This window comes from Trachypithecus francoisi, unplaced genomic scaffold (assembly GCF_009764315.1).
Source record: "Trachypithecus francoisi isolate TF-2019V2 unplaced genomic scaffold, Tfra_2.0 Lachesis_group11, whole genome shotgun sequence".
Classification (NCBI taxonomy): Eukaryota; Metazoa; Chordata; class Mammalia; order Primates; family Cercopithecidae; genus Trachypithecus; species Trachypithecus francoisi.
In genome coordinates, this window is record NW_022681456.1 from 45,471,115 (window position 1) to 45,495,070 (window position 23,956).

Here is a 23,956-nt window from a genome sequence, read left to right on the forward strand (position 1 = left end):
TATGAATCAGTTTTCAGTTCATTCCCTTTTATGCATGGTTAAAGGGCTGAAGATAAATTAGAAATTACTTTCTGTTTTAACTTAGTTCTTGAATTTGATTAGTAGGTGATCAAATCTGTTATCTTCATTAAATTATTCAGAAAATAATGTAAACTGAATATGATTTTCATTTTAGTTTTCATCTAAATATATTAACTATAAATACATTTAAAAATATACATAAAGGAGTTTTTCAAGTAAAACTATACATTTTTAAGTAAAACTTAGATCTTCAGTAATTGTAAGATTTGGCATTTATGTGAATTGCCATTGAATTACTTAATTTAAAATACCCACCTTAATCCTCTTGAAGAGTAAAAATGTTTCTGATTTTTTCTCTTTTGTTTTAATAAGCTGCAGATTTTATAATAGTAATTTATTGACTTGGGCCACTAAAATTCCAGTTTTGTACTTAACTGACTTATAGATTAGTCTTCTAATGCTCAGCTAGTCAATGGACCAAAATAAAATAAATAATTTATTACACATTCTTCCTAAATCTAGTACCACCACACTTTTATAGTTCTGAACTGTAATAAATCTTGATAAAGTACCTTAATTAAATTTTATTTTCATCATAACAATGAAGTTTCTAACATATGTAATATTCTTATAAATAAGCATGCAAATAACTGTTGTCAATTAGAATTAGTTTAACCTTATTAAATATCAAATGACTATTGTGCATATGATGTGAAAAATAAAGTGAATTTTTTTTTTTGCTAATAACTAATCTAAAATTCAGATGAAGCATTTTAAAGGAAAAAAGATACTTTAATGATCTATTATGATTTAATCATTGCAGAAGGTGAAAGAGAAAGAATCTGCTTTAAGGTTAGCAGAACAAAATATACTGTCAAGAGACAAAGTAATCAATGAACTGAGGCTTCGATTGCCTGCCACTGCAGAAAGAGAAAAGCTCATAGCTGAGCTAGGGAGAAAAGAAATGGAACCCAAATCTCACCACACTTTGAAAATTGCTCATCAAACCATTGCAAACATGCAAGCAAGGTTAAATCAAAAAGAAGAAGTATTAAAGAAGTATCAACATCTTCTAGAAAAAGCCAGAGAGGTATTTTATTATATTATGAGTTATACTGTTTCATGTATTAGTTTTTTTAAGCAAATGCTAAATATTATTTTACCTTAAAGTGGTAGTTGTTTTCTTGCTTTCAAATGATTCTATTTAAGAATTGTGACTTGCATGTGATTGGATTACACCTCTATCAGTAAAATTGGCAGTTTGTGTAAATGTATCTCTCTTACACACTGACTAAATAAACCAGGAGTAGCTATCATGGTGAAATAACATGATTTTGAAAAATATTTTAATTTAGTTTATAGGTGAGGATTAAGGCAATAGGGTGGAATGAAATATATCACACTGGTAATCAGTAGAAATCAGATTTGTTAGAACTTTGTGGGTGAAAGCTGACATTTAATTTTTTCTAGAAATAAGTTAAAAGATGATAGATACGTGTTATTCTAATGTTCAGAATACATTACGAACTGAGGCTGGGCCTGTCAACTTGAACATTGTGTGAGGGAACATATATACCGGTCTAAATACATACATATATGGAGATACTGTTTCTTCCTCATCTCGAAGGAATTTTAGAAGATTAAAGAGAAAGTGAATTTATTTTAATCATAATTTAAGATATAGTTTTGATTTTCTTTAAAACAGGAGCAAAGAGAAATTGTGAAGAAACATGAGGAAGACCTTCATATTCTTCATCACAAATTAGAACTACAGGCTGATAGTTCACTAAATAAATTCAAACAAACAGCTTGGGTAAGATTCTAAGAATTTTGTTCCATTCTTTATTGATTTTTAGACCAAGTAAATTAAAATTCAGTTCTCTTCTCCTTTTTTGGAAGAGAAGTTACCCTTTTTGTTGCCAAAATAATCTTCTGAAAACATAGCTCTGATCATTCTTCCTCCTGAGCTCATCACTGTTCACAAAATTATATTTATACTCCTTAGCTATATACTCAATCTTCTATGAACCTACCTGCCTTTCTTTTCAAATTCTATTCACTATAAGTTTACCTATATCTGACTTCCAGAATTCAGCTCATATTTGCCTGTTTTGACCATTCTGTTCCATATGTGTGAAATGATGTGTCTTTCATCTTTTAATGTATAACCTTAGCATATTTGAGCCTTACTTCATTAATTCAGTCAACATTTATTGATCTCCTGCTACATGTAGACACTTTGCTAGCTATTGTAAATACAAAGAATGAGGTCTGTATCTCCTGTCTTCTTTAAGCCTTCATTATCTATTAAATCATTAAATTTTAGAGTAGATATTATATTTTGATCATATGAGGAACCAATTTAAAAATATAGAATAAATATGGCATTGAATTATGCATGCCTATTGCTAATATATTCATATTTTATAGGATTTAATGAAACAGTCTCCCACTCCAGTTCCTACCAACAAGCATTTTATTCGTCTGGCTGAGATGGAGCAGACAGTAGCAGAACAAGATGACTCTCTCTCCTCACTCTTGATCAAACTAAAGAAAGTGTCACAAGATTTAGAGAGACAAAGAGAAATCACTGAATTAAAAGTAAAAGAATTTGAAAATATCAAATTACGGTAAGTCTTCAAAATGTATTGTAAAAATAGGCAAATGGTAATAATGATATAATGAAGATAAACATAAGTGTTTGCTATGCTAGGCACTGTTCTAAGACTTTTAAGTATATTGTCTCATTTTTATCCTCAGGACTACTGATTACATATGTTATCATTTTCCCTATTTTATAGAGAGGATATGGCCTCAGGAATGCTTAATAGCATGCCTGGGAGTAGATGGGAAAGCCATAATTTGAAACTAGTCAGTCTGACTGAAAAGCCAATACAGATTCTTTTCCAGAATCTCATTTTTACCTTGTTCGAGCCTCCGTTTCATCTTATTTATTTATTTATTTTTATTGTTTTATTTATTTATTTATTTTTGCGAAAGGTCTGGCTCTATTGCCTAGGCTGGAGTGTAGTGGCATAATCTCGGCTCACGGCAACCTTGACCTTCTGGGCTCAAGCCATCTTCCCACCTCAGCCTCCAGGGTAGCTGGCAGTACAGGCAGGTGCCAGCACACCTGGGTAGTTTTTTGTATTTTTGTAGAGACAAGGTTTCTCCATGTTGCCCAGGCTGGTCTCGAACTCATGAGTTCAAGTGATCCGCCCACTTCGGCCTCCCAAAGTGCTGGGATTACAGGCCTGAGCCACTGCACCCGGCCTCATCATCTTTAAAATGTTAATAGCAGTACTTACCCTGGCCCTTTCAGGGTGGTTATATGAAGGTCAAATTATACCACGTATGAAAGTAATTTGAAAACTGTCAAATAACATACAGATAAAAAACTTATTTACACACTTATAAGAGTGTCTGGCATATAGTAGAGATTCTAAACATTGTTCAACCAATTTATCAGAACGTAGATTTTAAGCTCAAAATAGGTTTGTAGTTACGTAGTTTCTAATCATTATAGTATTATCTCTATGGTCCTAAATTTTATTATCTGAGAAAACATGAGAAAGTTGAACTACTTGACTTATAATTCCATTTCAGCTCTCAAGCCCCTGTTAGAGCCTTTGATTCTTTACACATTTATTCAAATATGTCTGACAGAATTAACACTATTTTTGCTTTGCTAAAGAGCTGCCACTGTTAAGAAATTACTTTCTAAAAGAAGGAAAATTGGCAACAGCATATGTGTATTTTCAGTCTCTTTTCCTCACTCTATTAAATTTTGTACATGAGATGTTATTTTTGGTCTAGTAAATTTCTGTCATGTTTTGGAGTATAAAATGTCTTGTGCTTTTGCATCCAATTTGTGGGTGTAGAAAATCATAATCTTTTGAAATACCTTACATAATTTTTTTTCCACATGAAATACTTGAAGTTATTGTTGTGTACCTTACCATGTCATTGTAGCCCAAAATTGTACTTGTGTTCGCTGTGTGCCTATTTTGATGTATATTAGGAAATTATGGATCTGTGTGATTTCTTAAGTAAAAAGAATTATCCACTCAAAAATGTTACTGGTAGTGTGGTTAGGAAACTATCATATAGAGGAAGCAGTCACATTTGACAAGAGCCATAGTATCGAAAATGCCCTTTTGTTCATTCTCTATATTATTTGACTAGAGTCACAAAATAACTTGATAGGATTGTTGCCAAAACTATTAGAAACTAGAAGAAAAACGTGTTGTTAAGTTTAAGAGTAGTTAAGTGAAATAAAGAATTATTCTTCTTTGGATTTGGGTGCCTGCATCAAGATTTAGATTGTAAGGATAGTTAGGACTGAACATTTGCCCTGTGTGAAATTTGTATTAATCAAGGTATTAATTGCAGCAACCACTCTATTAATTACATGTGTTTGGCCAGGTGCGGTGGCTCATGCCTGTAATCCCAGCAGTTTGGGGTGCCGAGGCAGGCTTATTACCTGAGGTCATGCGTTCAAACTGGCCTGGCCAACATGGTGAAACCCCATCTCTGCTAAAAATACAAAAATTTGCTGGGCCTGATGGTGCACTCCTGTAGTCCCAGCTACTCAGGAGGCCGAGGCAAAAAAATCACTTGAATCTGGGAGGTGGAGGTTGCCGTGAGCCGAGATTGCACATGTGCACTCCAGCCTGGGCAACAGAGTGAGACTGGGTCTCAAAAAAATTAAAAATTAAAAAAAAAAAAAAACCACACACACACATGTTTATTTACATCAGGCTCCAAGAAAACCATGAAGATGAAGTGAAAAAAGTAAAAGCAGAAGTAGAGGATTTAAGGTATCTTCTGGACCAGTCACAAAAGGAGTCACAGTGTTTAAAATCTGAACTTCAGGCTCAAAAAGAAGCAAATTCAAGAGCTCCAACAACTACAATGAGAAATCTAGTAGAACGGCTAAAAAGCCAATTAGCCTTGAAAGAGAAACAACAGAAAGTAAGTAACAACAGAAAATTATCAACATTTAGGAAAAATGTGTGGTAGATTGCTTTTAGAGAAGATTTGTAAATTTATAAAAGATGGTAGTATAAATCTCTGTGTTGTAATAAAAAGTATGAGCTTTATCTTATGTTGTTAAACAAGGTCTTTTAGACAATTCTGTTAAATGGCTTTATTAAATGCTGTTTTTGAGGGCAAATATAGTCCAATTTATCTTTTTATGCTGTCAATCTGATTTTTGAATTATCTATATGAAATGAGGAAAAATCTTAATGTACCTTACAAAAATATACATATAATATACCTTACATTGTATTTTCTTTTTTTCTACTGGGATTTTTTGCTACTAAGGCTCTTTTTAACAAATAAACAATTGCGAACAATTTGAGGGATTGAGGGAAGTATTATAATGACAAAAAGGAGAGATGAAAAAAGGGGGTCATAGAGATGATTTTGTGGGAAGGATATTCTGATTTATTAGGTTTTAAGATTATCTCAGATTTGATCTATTTAAATTGTTTTAGAAGGTGCTGGTGTTTTTCTGTGCTAACTCATGAAATTTATGGGTAAACTTGAAGCCTTTCCTAGTCCTTTTGTTGTCTACCTAAATTCAATTAATTTCATATGGAAGGATGTACTAAGTGAGTAATATAAATTTCTAAACTTGGATATTTGAAAACCAAACATATCTGATTTTTGTAATAGCTTGATTTAATGCTGAGTTCTCAAAATCATTATTATAATTTTGAACTTTCACATTCAATGTGGAAAGAATTGAGTGTAAGTAATTACAAAAGGTTTATTTGAAAAAGTTGAGTTGTTAATTTGTGAAATATGTTCCATTAAACTCATAGTATTTTAGGAAAATAGTAGGGAGTAATAAAGCTTGTTTATTTTTTGTATCATGTGTTGTTCATATAAAATGACAGTTTTCCTTTAAAAAGTACATTTTTTATTTTGTAATTTTTAGGCACTTAGTCGAGCACTTTTAGAACTCCGGGCAGAAATGACAGCAGCTGCTGAAGAGCGTATTATTTCTGCAACTTCTCAAAAAGAGGCCCATCTCAATGTTCAACAAATCGTTGATCGACATACTAGAGAGCTAAAGGTGAACATCAACACATGTTAATGTAACAAAATTTCTGATAATTCCTTTTGGAAGATAATTCACTATGATACATAGTAATTTTGCTGATGAATAGGGAATTTTAATGTACTGTTGGTGGATAGACATAGACACACACATGCATTTTTCAACAATAAGTCTCTTTATGATATTCATTTACTGATTATCATCTTGGGGATTAGGAAAGGATAGACTATTATGAACTACTCTTTCTAATGAAATTAAATTTAAGAAATATTTTAGTTAGGATTTTTGTTAAGACTTAATTTTTTTAGAGCAATTTTAGGTTCACAGCAAAATTGAGAGGAAGGTGCAGAGATTTCCCATATATCTCCTGCTGGGAGAGTGGTACATTTGTTACAATTGATGAACTTAGAGTGATACATCATAATCACCCAAAGTCCAAGTTTACCTCTGTTTTAGCTCTTGGTGTTTTACACTCTGTGTGTTTAGACAAATGTATAATGATATGTATCCATCATTATAGTATTATACAGGGTATTCTCACTGCCCTAAAAATCTTCTTTTTTTTTTTTTTTTTTTTTTTTTTGAGACGGAGTCTCGCTCTGTCGCCCGGACTGGAGTGCAGTGGCGCGATCTCGGCTCACTGCAAGCTCCGCCTCCCGGGTTCACGCCATTCTCCTGCCTCAGCCTCCCGAGTAGCTGGGACTACAGGCGCCCGCCACCTCGCCCGGCTAGTTTTTTTGTATTTTTTAGTAGAGACGGGGTTTCACCGTGTAGACCAGGATGGTCTCGATCTCCTGACCTCGTGATCCACCCGTCTCGGCCTCCCAAAGTGCTGGGATTACAGGCTTGAGCCACCGCGCCCGGCCTGCCCTAAAAATCTTCTGTGCTTCTCTTCTTCATTCCTCCCTCTGCACCACACCAAATCCCTGGCAACCAGTGATCTTTTCACTGTCTCCGTAGTTTCACCTTTTCCAGAATATCCTATAGGTGGAAACATACAGTGTGTCCCCATCATTCTCACCATAGGACAGCTAGGAACTCCTTTCTAATGGCATACATATTGTCTAGTATTGTGAGTTACCCTTTTATGTCTTATCTTTATAAAGTAGGTTAGAAATTACTTCAAGTCAGAGATTTGTTCTATACTACTCTTATGCTTCATAGTGTTTAAAACATTGCCATATATACTGTTATATACTTATTTAATTAATTCAGCCAAAATGAAATGTGCATATTTGATAAAATTTTGTTTGTGGGTGTTTGTTGAAGATGAATTGCTTTATACTAGTTTTATTTTTTTTTTCTCAAGGTCGACTTTTTTCAAGGTAGATTTGACATGAATATGGAAAAATATATGTAGTTTGTTATTTTTTTCCCTTGTGTACTTAAAAATTCAGACTGAAATTTTTTTATAATGTTTTTTTTTTATATTTTCTGTTTTATGTTCCTGTTATCATTGATAGTTGATGAAGACTCATGAATAATACCTTTCTTTTTCTCTTGTTAGACACAAGTTGAAGATTTAAATGAAAATCTTTTAAAATTGAAAGAAGCACTTAAAACAAGTAAAAACAGAGAAAACTCACTAACTGATAATTTGAATGACTTAAATAATGAACTGCAAAAAAAACAAAAAGCCTATAATAAAATACTTAGAGAGAAAGATGAAATTGATCAAGAGAATGATGAACTGAAAAGGCAAATTAAAAGACTAACAAGTGGGTTACAGGTAATTTTATATTTAACTCTAATAACATCTGATTTACAATATAGAGGCAGTAGTTTATTTCTACTTTATAATTTTATCGTTGATATCTGTTAAAACTGACTTTCAAATCATTTTGATTAATGTAATTAATTTCTTCAGTGACTTCTATTATGGTTATAGTTCTAGACTAGCATATTAGTATATTTTGTTAAAATGCGGAAGCAGCTACCGGATTATCTTATGTATTAAAAGTGTCATTTAGAAATTATGGTCAGTGATAGCTTCAGAAAGTTTCTATTATATAATTGAAATATTTACTGTCTATTTTGTTTTATATTTATTTGTAAAAATATTAAGATCCATTTTATTTTTTAGGGCAAACCCCTGATAGATAATAAACAAAGTCTAATTGAAGAACTCCAAAGGAAAATTAAAAAACTAGAGAGCCAGTTAGAAGGAAAGGTGGATGAAGTAGACCTAAAACCTATGAAAGAAAAGGTATGTGAACAAACATGCTGACTAATATGCTTAAGGTAGTGACAGAGTAAGTTAAATACATAGTTGATTAACAGTTAATATACTACTTTAATTTGAGAATCTGGCTGTATTAATTCTGTATTAATTTTGAGGACTATAAGTAGTATTGGATAGCATAGAAAAGTCTAAAGTAAGTTTCCATTCTGTAGGAATTTACAGTCTACTTGAGGAGATACCTGTAATGTAACTCTTACTTGGAAATTACTACATCAATTCCATGTATCTTTCTGACATTAGAGTACCTCTAAAGTTCCTTCACACCTTACATATTCAACTGTGTATCATTTCTCTCCAAAGTAATCATTTACACAAGTTGGTGCTTTTGACTTTTGGGACAGAAAGATAGGCATTTTAAGACCCACACTTTGACCCAAATAGGTTCTTTTTATCCTTCAGGAGACTAGGCTGCTTTTTCAGAAAGCAAAGTGATTCGGAATATATTCAGTATTTGCGGTATTAATCAGTAACCAATCTGCTCATAGATTAATACTGTGGGAGAAATTGCTTAAAATTTTATAGTTCATAGTAAACTGTTTTGTAATAAAGATTACTAATTGAAATAACCCCCCCAAAAACTAAAATTGGCTAAAATATATGTAATTAAATTTGTTATGGACAATAAATTGGAGATAACTTGTTGGTAACATTCAAAATATCGAAAGTGAACCGGGAAATGTTGGTGTTAGCAGTAATATTTACCCTTGAAGAAAATCAGTATGGAGGAGCTATGGTTAGGAAAAATTTTTATTATAAAATTTACCCAGAAAATATTTAATATCTGCAAAATAATTTCAATAACATGAAAATGGAAAAGAAAATTATGTCTTTAAAGGCATTGAATAGAAAATAGGTAATGGAATTCAAATTTCTTAAAAGAGTATGCTCCAAAAATTTTCTATGAAAAATCATTGATGTCAGTGTAATTCTGATGACACTATTTGCATGGAGTCACAACATGCTTGCTGTCAGAAGCTTTGCTGGTGAAAACTGTAAGATCAAAGTGTCCTTACTCTTTTGGATTTCCATCTTTGCTAACTCCCTAATTGGGATAGGCCTAATCTTATCCTTAAATGGGGATAGGTTAGAAAGTGGTATGTTTGTTCCTAACTGGTATGTTTCTATACCAGTTTCTAACCTGATTCCTATCAGAATGCTTTAAGAGCCTTGTGGCTTTGCCTGGACTCTTCTATGCTTCAGTTTTTTCAGTTTATTTATTCAGTTTATTCTTCCTTAAAGTGGGAATAATACTATCTGTATTGCCGGTTTCTTAGGATTATTTTACATAAAATGATAAGATATGCGGAAGTCTTTTGTAAGCCATCACGTCCATAGCGGTGTAAGATTTTATTACTAATTAGAAAGAGAACACAGGGGTCTATGCCCAATATTAAAATTGGTATTCAGGAATCTAGTGAGAATATTTTTGGGGGTTCTATAGTGCTTGGGCATTTCTAATTTATACTCAAGAAATGCTTTCATATTGTTTGGAAATTTTAGTACCTTTTTCTCTGTAAACAGCATTTGTAGTCTACCTATATAACAAAACCCACACCTGTGCCTTGCATTTCATTCTTCTTAGCATTTATTACTGTCTTAACGTACTAGACATGTACTTGTCTGTATATTCATCTTTTTCTTTTTTTTTTTTATTAGACCATAAGCTTTGATGGCAGGAACTTTGCCTATTTTATTTATTATTGTATTCCCAGCACCTAGAACAATCCCTGGCACATAGTAGATGCTCAGTATTTGTTGAATGAATATAAATTTTTAAATGTTTTAATAATATTATTCTGAGATCTATGCATATGAAGCTTTTGGTACAGAAAACATGAAAAGAGAACTACTCTCCTATCATCCCGTCTTCTTCCCTCTTGTCATTCAGTCTAGAACATACCTATATTAGAAAAAGTTCTCAAACCATATGTTTATCTTGCCCTCAAACCATAACAACAATCAATGCAAAAAACTTCTGTGACCCCCAGAATATGTGGAGATTTCTCCACATCAGCAAGCAAGCAGTTGGTTTTGCAGCAGACGCCAACTGGGTGTCATCCAATTCAATTCACCATCTATCTGGAGATAGTGTCAGATCCCATGGAGATCTTGCTTCAGATCAAGTCACAAGTCCTGGCCTCCAAGACTTCTGGAGTCCCCACAACCCCAGCCTCCAGCTTCGGGTTTGATTAATTTCCTGGAGTCACTCTCAGAACTCAGGGAAACATTTACTTACGTTTACCAGTTTATAATAACGGTTATTAAAAAGGATACAGGTTAGGAGATGTGTGAGAAGAAATATGGGGGAAGGGGTGTGGAACTTCCATGCCCTTCTGGGGTGCCACCTTCCTCTAGAAACTTCCACATGTTCAGTTCTTCAGAACCTCTTTGAACCCAGTCCTCTTGGGTTTTTAGGGAAGTTTCCTGACATCAGTATTTCTTCTCCTAGGGTGTGGGGCAGGACCCCCTCGTATTAGGTTTTAAGACCCAGTCAGAAAGGCAGGGGAAGTTTACAGTCCTGCCTTAGGGCAGGTGAAAGGAGGACAGGAGAAGGTCAGAGAGACTCTTTTCTGAGTTCTGCTCCAGAGGTCTAATGTACTCAATATTATAACTAAAGACGATGACAAGGGCTATGAGAGTTACAAGCCAGGAACCATGGACAAAAGCCTGTATGTAATAACACCACAATACCCATGGTACCATTCACCTTCGTTGTTTTTCTTATTATTTTTCAATTATTTTTTCAGTCTTGGTTCTCTTAATCTTAATTTAGCAGGTAATGCCAGGTGGGATGAATTGTCCAAACCCAACAAAGTACTGTATGCTGCAGGATTATTTAATTACATATCTTATGTCCCCCACTAGTATTTACATTTCTGGGAGTACAGAAAAATTCTTGTACATCTTTAAGAAAAAGTGAAATTAATAACTATCAACCACTTAGTGAAGTGTTTACTTTTTTTTTTTTTTTTTTTGAGACAGAGTTTTACTCTTGTCACCCAGGCTGGAGTGCGATGGCACAATCTCTGCTCACTGCAACCTCTGCCTCCCGGTTTCAACCGCTTCTTCTGTGTCAACCTCCCAAGTAGCTGGGATTGCAGGTGCCTGTCACCACAACTGGCTAATTTTTGAATTTTTAGTAAAGATGGGATTTCACTATGTTGGCCAGGCTAGTCTCAAACTACTGACCACAGGTGATCTGCCTGCCTTGGCCCCCCAAAGTGCTGGATTGCAGGTGTGAACCACCACACCCAACCTGAGGTTTTTACATTTTTTAAAGGGCACTTATTAGCTGAATTAAATAAGGTAAAAAATTGATTAGTATTAGAGAAGAGAATTGGAGAATATAGTTCTCCAGTATTTGAGAAGGTCGTTTTGATAGAACAACTAATCTTAGTGAGAATTTGGCTTTATTTCATATTTTTTTTAATTTTTTGAGATGGTGTCTTACTATGTTGCCCTGGCTTGTCTTTGAACTCTGGGCTCAAACGATCTTCCTGCCTCAGCCTCCCAAAGTGCTGGGATTACAAGCATGAGCCGTCACACCAGGAATTTGACTTTAAACCATGCTTCTCAACCCTTTCAGATTCATCACTCTCTTTAATAAAAAATATAATGTTTCATAATTTCCCCTTTATTATTATAATTGAAATTCATAGTTAACACAAACTCTACCTACTTACATAATTTCAAAAATGTCATTATGAATGTCCTAAATGAAATATATAGGGGGGACGTAAAAGGAATATTCATATTTCAACATGTGAAAGCTTTGGCATGACTCCATTGGAAAATATAATGAACTAGTCATGTGCTTGCATCTTCGTTAATGTGAATTCAAAGCTACAAATGCAGACTGACACAAGTGTGTTCTATTGGCAACTCATGGATCATGATGGTATTGCCATTTGTAATTTGATTTCCAAAATGGTAAACAAATTGTTGGTGCAGTTCTCAGCAAAACAATGTCTATAATCTTACTTAGTGTATAGTAAAACCATTAAAAAATTACTTAGTGTTAATGTGTTAGTTGGAGATAAATTCTTAGCTCAGACCAGTGTAAGCAGAATTTTTTACTGTATTAATATCCAGTAAAACATTTGAAAATTGTTCAGTGCATGAGACTATTCTGCATTGGATAGGCTTTCTTTGGCTCCTTTATCATAGTTACAATAAGCCATGACACCTACCCCTGAAAAGCCCTAATTCCCTTCCATTTCTTTTTTCTTCTTCTTCTTCTTCTTTTTAGCACTTAAAACTAGCTAACTTAACTACAGATTAGATTTAGATTTGTTTCTTGTTTTGTTATCTGTATAGTTTGCTCCCTTCTCCCCAGTCTACCTAGCCAACTAGCGTAAACTAGATAGTAAGATTCCTGAAGATACAGTTTTTTATCTGATTTTATTCATTTGTTCTATTCCTAGTGCCTCTAGAGTAGTACTTGGCACATGGTTAGCACTAAATAAGTATCTGTCAAATGACTGAAGTAATGTACATTGAAGACTTGAAGGGGCTCTGATGCTAGGAAGTTGTCATGGGGTAACAGATGAGGTCGGTCATTTGTACGTAGGATTCTTGTTAGAAGCTTACTCTAGTCATGATTGTATTAGAATCTTCATTTAAAGACTCCTGAAGGGTATTGGCATTAGTCAGAACTGTCTCCCAGAATTTTGTTTGTCTTGTGATAGAATAAAGCACAGTTAGCCTAAAGAGCAGTTTTCCTAATAGCTTGGCATGCCTGAAGATTCTAGGAGTTATACAGGTTAAACATCTCTAGTCCAAACTTCTGAAATGCTCCAAGATACAAAATTTTTTGAGCACCAATATTGTGCCAGAAGTGGAAAATTCTTACGTGACCTCATATGATGAGTCACAGTCAAAATGCAGTCAAAACTTTGTTTCACGTACAAAATTATTAAAAATATTGTGTGATACTACCTCCAAGCTATATGTAGAAGGTGTATATGAAACATAAGTGAATTTTGTGTTTGGACTTGGGACCTATCCCTAAGATATCTCATTATGTATATGCAAATATTCCAAAAATCAAAAAAAAAAAAAAAAAAAATCCAAATTCCAGAACACTACTAGTTCCAAGCATTTCATAAGGGATGCTCAACCTGTATATCAAAAAGAACATATTTACATATTCTCTAGGAAATAGTAGTTTACAGTTTTTCTAGGTTAATTATAATTGAGAAATCTTAAAGAAAATTTAAAATAATACTGGTAATTTTCATACCTCCTTCGTTATTGTTACAGAATGCTAAAGAAGAATTAATTAGGTGGGAAGAAGGTAAAAAATGGCAAGCCAAAATAGAAGGAATTCGAAACAAGTTAAAAGAGAAAGAGGGGGAAGTCTTTACTTTAACAAAGCAGTTGAATACTTTGAAGGATCTTTTTGCCAAGTGAGTTTAAATATCATTATAAAACCAATTATGTGTAAAATCCTTTAGTGACCTGGAAATTATATAGCTTTATCATAGTTGATAATATGAGAAATGGTCTAGTTTAAGTGATCATTTATTGTCTATGATTTACTTTTTATTTTCTTGAAAATGTGTTTTAAATATATTGTAGCCATTATAGATGGATTTTCCTGTGATCTTGTTATAAATTAGCTTATGACAAATACAGGATGATACAATTATTGTATATGGGTTTATTAATGAGTATGCAATTGAAAAGCCAAACACTGAATGGTATATTTCATGATTCTGTGTTAAATTCCACAGAGCTGATAAAGAGAAACTTACTTTGCAGAGGAAACTAAAAACAACTGGCATGACTGTTGATCAAGTTTTGGGAGTACGAGCTTTGGAGTCAGAAAAAGAATTAGAAGAATTAAAAAAGAGAAATCTTGACTTAGAAAATGATATATTGTATATGAGGTAAGCTATTGTGTGGAAATGTGCTACCCATTATAATGAAGAAAAACTGGTTGACCCTTAGAAATTGAAGTAATAAATGTGTGTTGTTTTAAGCTTGGGTTATGTTGTCTTTTCCCGTGTGAATTGAGATAGTCCTGGTTCTTCATATGACACATTATTTTGGATTGTATTTTTGATCTTTTGACTATTATGAGACTCTGGTTCTTGTTTAAATTCTATGGAAAAATGTAGATACTTTTGTTTTAGCATGCAATTGGTCTAATTAGGTTCAGGCCACAAGTTCCAACCTCATTTCTGTGGGCTGTGATTCCAGTTTTCAAAGCCTTTACAGTACTTTTCAGATCTGTCCTGCCTGTGTACCTCCCAATTGGTGGTCTTTTATGTGAGCTATGTACTATTAGTACAGTTCTTAGAAACTTTGGTATTCTGATTAGAATCAATCTATACATTTGCAGCTCAAGAGTGAGCCCAGAAGTTCATAAATAATTGTATAGGGGGACTTCCTTGAGCTCCTCGCTCTTTGCCATCTCTCTGATACTTTCTTTCCCTAGGGATTTCCATTCGGGGCTTTAGTTACCCAGGGATGCTGTGTATTTCAGGAGTTGCACACTTCTGCAGCCAAGCAAGCAAGAGGAGGGTAGAAAGAGGAAGAAAAAAACTACTAAACTACTTTCACCTTACCGTCTTAGTATCATAGCTCTACCAACTGGAGACTTCCCTTCCAAAAAATATTAGCTTCTGTGAGTTCCCATTGGAGCCTTTATTACCACTGCTATGGGATGGGTTAAGGGTTGGGGCATAAAAGAATAGATAGAAGAAAAAAAAAAAGATGAGGTGTTTTCATATTCCCTCTGAGTGTTAAAACATTCCCTTTCTCTTTACTTGAGCTAGAATTAGAAGGTTTACCTGGAGTTCTCTCCATCAGTGCAGATACCCATCTTCAGGTTTCAAATAATGTTGTCTTCAGGGCAGGCAGTAACAGAATAAAAGAAAAGGTAAATTCATCACCTGTTTGCTGCTGCTTTAAATTCTGGTATTCCATTGTAATCTGCCTTCTACTCCTTTGCAAATTCCTCAAATGGTTGCCCCATGCATTTAGGAGAGAGAATATGGAATGTATTTACTCGTTGTACCTGGAACCAGGCGCCCCTGCCCTGCATCACTCCATGTCATTTCTTAGCAGAGCCTTTTAAGATTTGTGTGTGTGTGTGTGTTTTGCAAAGTTATATCTTCTGATGTAGTCATGGTCGTGAAAAGCAAAATAAAATAGTGTTAACATTGAAAACTTTTTAATTTTCTCCTAACAACAGCTAAAATTATTTAATCTTCTATTTCACTCATTTCTTCCAAGGTAAACTTAGGTTGGTTTTACATAATTTGCTATTTCTTCTTCTTTACATTTACAAATGATCTGTGATCATATTACTGATCTTTGTAAAGGGCTGGTATCTACCTGCAACATTTGGATATGACAATATTTACCCTTTGTAAATAGACATTTTTCTATTTATCTTTAAAAATTACCATTAATTAGTCTTTGTTAATGTCTATTTACTATTGTGTCATTATGGATGTGATGTGAACATATGAAGTTGAACTTATTTAAAGGAACACTCTCATGAGCTTCTAATCCACATTCTTTCCTTTTCCTTCTAAGTTACTGTTTCTTAAAAATATTTTAGAAGTTTCCTTGATAGGGAAAAAACAAATTATTGAGGAATTTTTCTTTCTCTTGACATTTGTTTATAGTTACTGACTTGTTCCAGCAGTAGATATTTCCCTCCATGGTTTTCTTTGTAGAAACATACATTCAAAACACAACACTTTTATTCTTCTTTTCAGGTTTTACAAAGGATCAAATCATTTTAATTTTGAAATCTGCTATTACTTTTAGAGGTTCTTTTTTTTTTCCCTCTAATAATGTGAGTTCATGTGGACTGAAGTAACTGGAGGATACTTTATAGAAAAGATTGAATTTGTCTTCTCTCTGAACTCTAGTTTGAATTTCTAAATTTTATGAATCATCTAGATATTAAAGAGGAGGGGCATTTCAAGGAGGAGAACCCTAGCAGAGACGAGGCAAGAGTAAATGTTTTATGTATGGGTAGGAGTGGATTTGTATTTACCTAGGTAAAGGTAGACTCCTGGACAGTAAGGTTGGATAGATGTGGAGGTGCCAAACCATGGAGGGTCTTGTAGGCCAGGTGGATGTTTTTAGACTTGAAGTGTTAAATTTTTATCTGAAATCAGTAAGAGTCTTTTTAGATCCTTGAGCTTCTTGAGAAGACCATGGATATTATGCAATTATTATATAATGTTTTAAAATAGTAAGTATTTTAGTTTAACTATCTTATGTAATTCCATATAAATAGATGCATGTTCTTTAAAAATGTTAATGTATTTCAATAAATCAAAATATACTTTTTGACTCATCATTTAAAGATGCCCTTCAGTGAATCCTCTGTAGAGGATTATTTTATAATACTAATTGCGATATCCTAATTTATTTGTTGTAAAGTTTAGAAGGTTTGAAGAATTTAAAATAAATGTAGCGTTAATAAACACACTGAACTTTTCTGTCTTGTGTTTTTATGTAGTACAACAGAGAAAAGTTGAAATGTGAATACTTGTATTTTTATATAGTACAACAGAAAAGTTGAAATGTGAACAGTAAAGAATCTCTGATTACTGTTCATAGGGCCCACCAAGCTCTTCCTCGAGATTCTGTTGTAGAAGATTTACATTTACAAAACAGATACCTCCAAGAAAAACTTCATGTTTTGGAAAAACAGCTTTCAAAGGATACATACTCTAGGCCTTCAGTAAGTGTATATCTTTTATTGTTTTTTTCTTTTTTCCATGTTTAAATGCATAAAAGTGAAATCAACTTCTTTCTTAATCGGCCAAAAGCATTACATCTTTCTCATTAGTAGTAATACAGTAAATTCAACTTTTATTTTTGCCAGATAGTGATGTGTAATAATTTATTTAATCCTATTTAACATAATAACAGTAAAATTAGATTCAGAAGCTTTTCATAAAACTCATAAATGATTTCTAGGAATTTTAAATGTGTAGTTATTATGTATTTTTCTGTAGCAGTAGTATACGGTTAAATAGGAAAACATGTTCCAAGACTGTTTTCATTGAAATATTTATGGTATATTTTAAGCTTATAAAAACTCATTACTCATTAATGTAGAATTGTTTGTTGGATTTTTTTTAATATTTAGTGTATTATTTTTGTTTCTTTTTTCTTTTCATGTGTCTTCATTCTTCCACCTTAAGCAGAATCAGGTATGTGACACAACTATGTGTTTTATCCTTGTTACCATTATTAATAAATACAAACGCATAATATTTTTCACAAAAGAAACACTTTGTTCAGAACCAAAAAACATCATGGCAACACTCAGAATTAAAAATGGGAAAAGACTAGGTGCCAAGGATGACTTACGTAATTGGGTACCTAAAAGTATTTTATAGTATTACAGTAATGATGAAAAATACAAATTAGAACACATTGTAGATCCTATTGAATTAAATAAATGAGAGTCAAGACCGAACAATAAATAAAGTCAATTTACCTCAACAAATGGTAACTTGGCAGATTTTAACTCCTTTTTTGAAAATGAACCATGGTCCTAAGGTTGGTAAAATTAATCAAGAATGTTGTCAAAATGATAAACAGGAACATAAAAATGAGGAAGAGAATAAGATAGGCAAGAGTGAGAAAGCAAAGAGACACATCGCTGAAGATGTGAGTCACAACAACTACATGGACCTCTAGAATCTGCTGTGGAGGACTGTGATTATGTGACAGTTGCTGATGCTGTGGCTCACTTGTGCTGAGGGTGATGCACAGGCAGGTGATGAAACTGATGCATCCATCCAGCCAAGAAAGGACGCATCCTTGGTTTGGATACATGGCTGTCCTTTATTTCTTTGTTAACTGAATTTTCTTAGTAAGTAGCTTACATACATTTATAGTGCAAATGGGAAAGTGTGTAAGATTTAGAAAAAGTATTAACTATTAGTAAGCTTTATCTTAAGCTCTAACTTTTGACTAGTTCCTACAAAAATTAGTGAATATGCATTTTCTAATTTAGTGCTTTTTTTTTTTTTTACAATTGGTGTTCACTTAGTGTTATATTAGATCAATGAATAGCAAAAATAAGGCACTTTAGAGGTGATTGTTTTGTCTTAGAAACTTCTAATTCATCAGGCTGTATTTAGAAGTAAGATTTCACTGCAGTGAATTACATCAATAAATTTTGTTACAGTGTTGTGCGACGTCCTAAGATACATAGAAAGTTCCTTCCGTGGCTTTTTTTTTTTTTTCCCCCAGGTTTTATAACAGATATTTGTGTTATAATGAGAAAAGGAAACTTACATGTGTTGCTGTCTATATTGTGTTAGGCTCAGGCAGGATGCTGTGGCTTACTCCTGTAATCACTTTGGGAGGCAGAGGCAGGAAAATTGCTTGAAGCCAAGAGTTTGGGATCAGCTTGGGCAGACCCTGTCTCTACAAAAAATTTAGACAGATGTGGTGGAACACATTTGTAGTCCTAGCTATTCAGGAGGCTGAAGTGGGAGGATCATTTGAGCCCAGGAGTTCGATGTTACATTGCCCTTATTGCACTCCAGCCTGGGCAACAGAGTGAGACCCTGTCTCTAAAATAATAATAATGATAATGATAAATGGTGTTAGGCTCTGTGCCTGAGTGTATTTTTCACATAGGCTGGGCAGAGTGGTTCATGCCTGCAATCCCAGCACTTTGAGAGGCCAAGGCAGCAGGAGCACTTGAGGCCAGGAGTCGAAGACCAGCCTTGAGAGACCTCATCTCTACATCTCTACCAAAACAAAAAACAAAAAACAATTAACTGGTGTGATTGTGCACACCTGTAGTCCTAGCTACTCGGGAGGCAGAGGTGGGCGGATCACTTGAGCCCAGGAGTTTGAGGTTATAGTGAGCTAAGATTGTGCCACTCTACCCCGGCCTGGGCAACAGAACAAGACTGTCTCAAACAAAAACAAAAAGCACTTTGCAGAATATTAGTCTAACTCAACAGTTTATGAACTTTCTATGTACATACTACTTTTGGTTAGCTTACATTGAGATACAGAATAAGAAAAGTTTGTTCATAGAATCTATCGTTTTTTTCTTTATACTGTCTACCTCAGATACTCCAGTCACCTAAGTCATGAAAACCTTAACTAAAATTAAATATCTATGTTAAGAGAAAATGGTTGAAGGTGTTTTAATTCATAACACTTTTTTTCACGTGCCAATAAATAAGAATTTGAGACTTCTAACTCCTAGCCACTAAGAATTTGATTTTAAGCAGTTTATGGCTTTTAACCAGATTGTTCTTCTGTAAGAGTTTGGAAGTCTCATGAAGGTCATTATACAGTAATTCTGTTTACAAGAGAGAGTTTCATTAGAATTTATTTTTCAGATTTGGACAATATCAACTAATACCTCTAGTTTTCTTATTTCAAAATACAAGGGAAAAATGATCCATAATCACTAATAGTAACTGCATCATATTTTAGTGAGAAATGTGTTAAAAATATCCTCATGTGAGATCTTCATCAAATAGAATTACCCTCTACTGTAATATTTAATATATTTTATATCTACCAATCGGTGAAATTCATAGGTGTTTATCATTTGCTGAATCAAATAGGTACCACAGAAGAGAGGAAGTTTGGGAGACAGAAGAGCTCAGGGACAGGAAATTACAGATGTCCATGTCTGAAATAACGTTAAAAGTTATCCTGTCTAATGCCTTCATTTATAAAATGTAAAAACTGACAACCTTGTGAAGTGGTAGAATTTGCCTAGTATTAACCTAATGGTGGTAGCATTTGAATGTATACTTGAGCTTTCTTACTAAGTGGAAATGTATTCTTGTGATTTACATACATCAACAAAAATGTTTGTCTCCTTTTTTTGCTACTTCATATGTGCATATGCACACACATCTCCTTAAACAAAACTCAGATGGACACATGCAGTCACTAGATCTAAAAGATGTTATAAAGTCATATATAACAGATATTTTATAATAATATATTTTAAGACCCATAATGTCGATGGAGTAACCGACTCTACAGCCCATCAAGCCAATAAAGAAAGGAGAAAAAAACAAAAGTTGTGCTGAATACTTTAAAAAAATTCTTTCCTATGATGCTTATAACAGTCCTGTGAGGTAGGTGGTATTCTAATTTATAGAAAAAATGCGTAGAAAAATATAATTAAGCACAGTTTTAAAAAATAAAGTTTAGAATGAGAACTAACAGTGAACATAAATAATAACCCACTGTAGATACAGGTCAGAGGAAATGCAGATATAATATTAATGGTTTTCAAAGGAGGGAACCATTACTTTAGCTCAGAAAATGAAGGAAAGCTTTCCGAAGGAGGAGAGAATTAAGGCAGTTCTTTTGTAGCCTAGTGTATTCATTTGCTAAGGTGGCTGTAACAGACTACTACAGATTTGGTGGCTTAAACAGTAGAAATTTATGGTCTTGGTTCTGGAGACCTAGAAGTCCAAAATCGAGACAGCAGCAGGGTTGATTTCCTCTGAACAATTCAAGGGAAAGATCTTTCCCAAGCCTCTCTCCTTGGATTGTAAATGGTTATCTTTTTTTTTCCCTGTTTCTTTATATCATCTTCCTTCTGTATATATCTCCGTGTCTAAATCCCCAGATTTTCCCTTTTCATAAGGATATCAGTCATAGTCGAATGGGGTTTACCCTAAAATTTCATTTTAACTTGAATACCTCTGTAAAGACCCAGTCTCCAAATAAAGTCACATTCTGAGGTACTGGAAATTATGACTTTAATATAAAAATATGGAGGGTAAGGGGAACACAGTTCAACCCATAGCGGTTAGATAATAATCATGCTTTATTTTGGACTAGTGAAGCCACCATAAATCAGTTTAACCATTGTGAAATGATACATGAAGGCGTTATATGTGTGGACATTATTAAGTCATACTTGACTTTCCTTCCATTGTAATTAAACCATATTACCTTTTGTTCTGCAAGTTTTGTATTCTAACTTATTTATTTTTGGCTTTCTCTAGAACCCTCCGATTTTCTCATATTCTTTTGAGGAAAAAAAGTTACCTTTTGACAGTATTTTCTTATCCAGTATGTCTTTTATGGCTTTTATCTATTAAACTTTAAAAATATTCCTAATTTCACTTCACTGAAGATTTCAGGAATAGAGTCAGATGATCATTGTCAGAGAGAGCAGGAGCTTCAGAAGGAAAACTTGAAGTTGTCGTCTGAAAATATTGAACTGAAATTTCAGCTTGAACAAGCAAATAAAGATTTGCCAAGATTAAAGGTGAATTTAATGTTTTGTATTATAGTTAGGAAATCTAATGCCTAAAACTCCTTCCTTAGTTGTTATGTTTACTTTTATTAGCTTGTTAAGAAGTCAAAAGTGCATATTCCTAAAATATCATGGTGGTGGTATACTTTATACATTTACTCTTTAACCTTTATTTGTTGAAAACCTACTTTGTATGAAACACTCCTCCAGATTCTGGGAAACAACAGTCAAAAAATTCCTTACACTCATAGAACTTACGTTCTAGTGGAGAAGACTGACAATAAACAAGTCACTGAATAGTATGTCATCTAATGTTAGTGCTAAAGAGAAAAATAAAGCATGATTGCTGTAAAGAGTATGGGGAGAGGGAAGGGGTGAAATATAATAGGGTAGTAAGGGAGGTCTTCCTTATTAAGATGATGTATGAACAGAGAGCTAAGGAGAAGTAAAGAAGTGGGTCATAAAGATACTAGAAAAAGAATTACAGACAACAGAAATAGCAAGTTCAGATGTCCTAAGATGGGAAGATACGTGGTATATTTCATTAAAAATTATCACAATGTAAAATATAAGAATAATTTATTTTAGAAATTTTACTTTATTCTGATATTAATAATGATTTTTTAATCTTTGATTTTCCAGGTCTTACCCTATTTATGGGAATCTTTTTTGCTCTTGGCTAGCTAATTGCTTCAGTTCTGTTTTCTAATCCAGAATGTTAGCAATCTGTTAATTCTACTGATAATGATATAGTTAAGCTATGTCTTGCTTCTCACACTTCATTTATTTATTTATGTATTTATTTATTTATTTCAGGGCACTTATCTGCCAACTTTTTACACTTTTTTTCTTTTTTTTTTTTTTGGTACTGCTTCTTATTTGGGTTTTTACATTGATAGAACCAATGTTAGATGTTAATTTGCCTTTTGCTCTGTACACTTGGGTAAGGATCTACATGTGCAATATATGGGACAGTTAAAATCAGAATTCTAAATTTGTATTATTGCATGAGGCAATAATGTGAGAAATACCTCGAAATTTCATATACACAGTATTCTTGTATTAATTTAACAATTTGGTTCAAAATCTTCCTCGTTAGTATAGAGATCCAATTATTTGGTTTGGCTATACAGTTGAAGAGATTGATGATTCACATGAATTGTTTGCCTTTTCTTTTCAATGGCTGTAGCTATGTTAAATTATTAGGTGTTTGCTTATTGTCTTTCAGAATCAAGTCAGAGATTTGAAGGAAATGTGTGAATTTCTTAAGAAAGAAAAAGCAGATGTTGAGCGGAAACTTGGCCATGTTAGAGGGGTATGTGAGAATTTACCATACATTTGTTACGGTTTCAGCAGTGATAAGCCACAAATGAAAAGTTTAGATATGTTGTAACAGTACTGATATGCCTTTACAAGTGCCCTGTGTTTCAGTTTTTTTTTTGTTTTTTTGTTTTTTTTTTTTTTGAGACGGAGTCTCGCTCTGTCGCCCGGGCTGGAGTGCTGTGGCCAGATCTCAGCTCACTGCAAGCTCCGCCTCCTGGGTTTATGCCATTCTCCTGCCTCAGCCTCCCGAGTAGCTGGGACTACAGGCGCCCGCCACCTCGCCCGGCTAGTTTTTTTTTTTTTTTTGTAGTTTTTAGTAGAGACGGGGTTTCACCATGTTAGCCAGGATGGTCTCGATCTCCTGACCTCGTGATCCGCCCGTCTCGGCCTCCCAAAGTGCTGGGATTACAGGCTTGAGCCACCGCGCCCGGCCGTGTTTCAGTTTTTATTCTGCATCTGTAATATGAAACAGTAAGCATTTCTGTGTGTCTCAAATTAATGTATTTTATCATCTGTATCATCTCTCTTTTTATTGAATATGCCTCCACACCTTGAAAACATTTAACTTCCAGGAATCCTTTTGTTTATGGAGGTGACTGCTAACTGGTTCTTGGTCCAGTGCTGCCATTTTGTAACCATTTCTTATGATATCTTCCCACCTTCTTGGTATATTTTATAAGTACTTTGTTCCTCCTCCTCTTTTTTTGTGTTCTTGTAATTTTCTCCCTATGTTATTTTGTATTCACCTTATATAATGAATAAATGTTGCTTATGAAGTCAAGGCCAAAGACTTAAACTCCTGTTGATTTCATGTTGCTGTGGTCATAAATGGAAGCAATCATAATGCAGAGTCATTCTGGTAGTAATATTAAATATATGATGGATTCAGTGAAAATATTATGTGTTATTAGAAAATATTCAGAATAGGCCGGTGGCGGTGGCTCACTCCTAATAATCCCAGCAATTTGGGAGGTCAAGGTGGGCGGATCACTGGAAGTCAGGAGTTCAAGACCAGCCTGGCCAACATGGTGAAACCCTATCTCTACTAAAAATATGA

The 23,956-nt window shown here is 33.8% G+C and overlaps 1 protein-coding gene across 4 annotated transcripts in view; it reads left to right on the top strand.

The window, feature by feature from the left end:
* Positions 1-23,956, top strand: part of CEP290 (centrosomal protein 290) — a 94,794-nt gene that overhangs the window by 57,507 nt on the left and 13,331 nt on the right. For all 4 annotated transcript variants that reach the window (XR_004439698.1, XM_033221118.1, XM_033221119.1 and 1 more), the window contains 12 exons: positions 845-1,111; positions 1,727-1,834; positions 2,452-2,651; positions 4,782-4,995; positions 5,969-6,106; positions 7,599-7,820; positions 8,175-8,297; positions 13,596-13,741; positions 14,069-14,224; positions 16,923-17,046; positions 21,454-21,588; positions 22,805-22,891. Coding sequence is in view for 3 of the 4 variants with exons in the window: in XM_033221118.1 (XP_033077009.1) it covers positions 845-1,111; positions 1,727-1,834; positions 2,452-2,651; positions 4,782-4,995; positions 5,969-6,106; positions 7,599-7,820; positions 8,175-8,297; positions 13,596-13,741; positions 14,069-14,224; positions 16,923-17,046; positions 21,454-21,588; positions 22,805-22,891 (1,920 nt within the window). In the remaining variant the exon portion in view is untranslated. The remainder of the gene's footprint in view (positions 1-844; positions 1,112-1,726; positions 1,835-2,451; positions 2,652-4,781; positions 4,996-5,968; positions 6,107-7,598; positions 7,821-8,174; positions 8,298-13,595; positions 13,742-14,068; positions 14,225-16,922; positions 17,047-21,453; positions 21,589-22,804; positions 22,892-23,956) is intronic.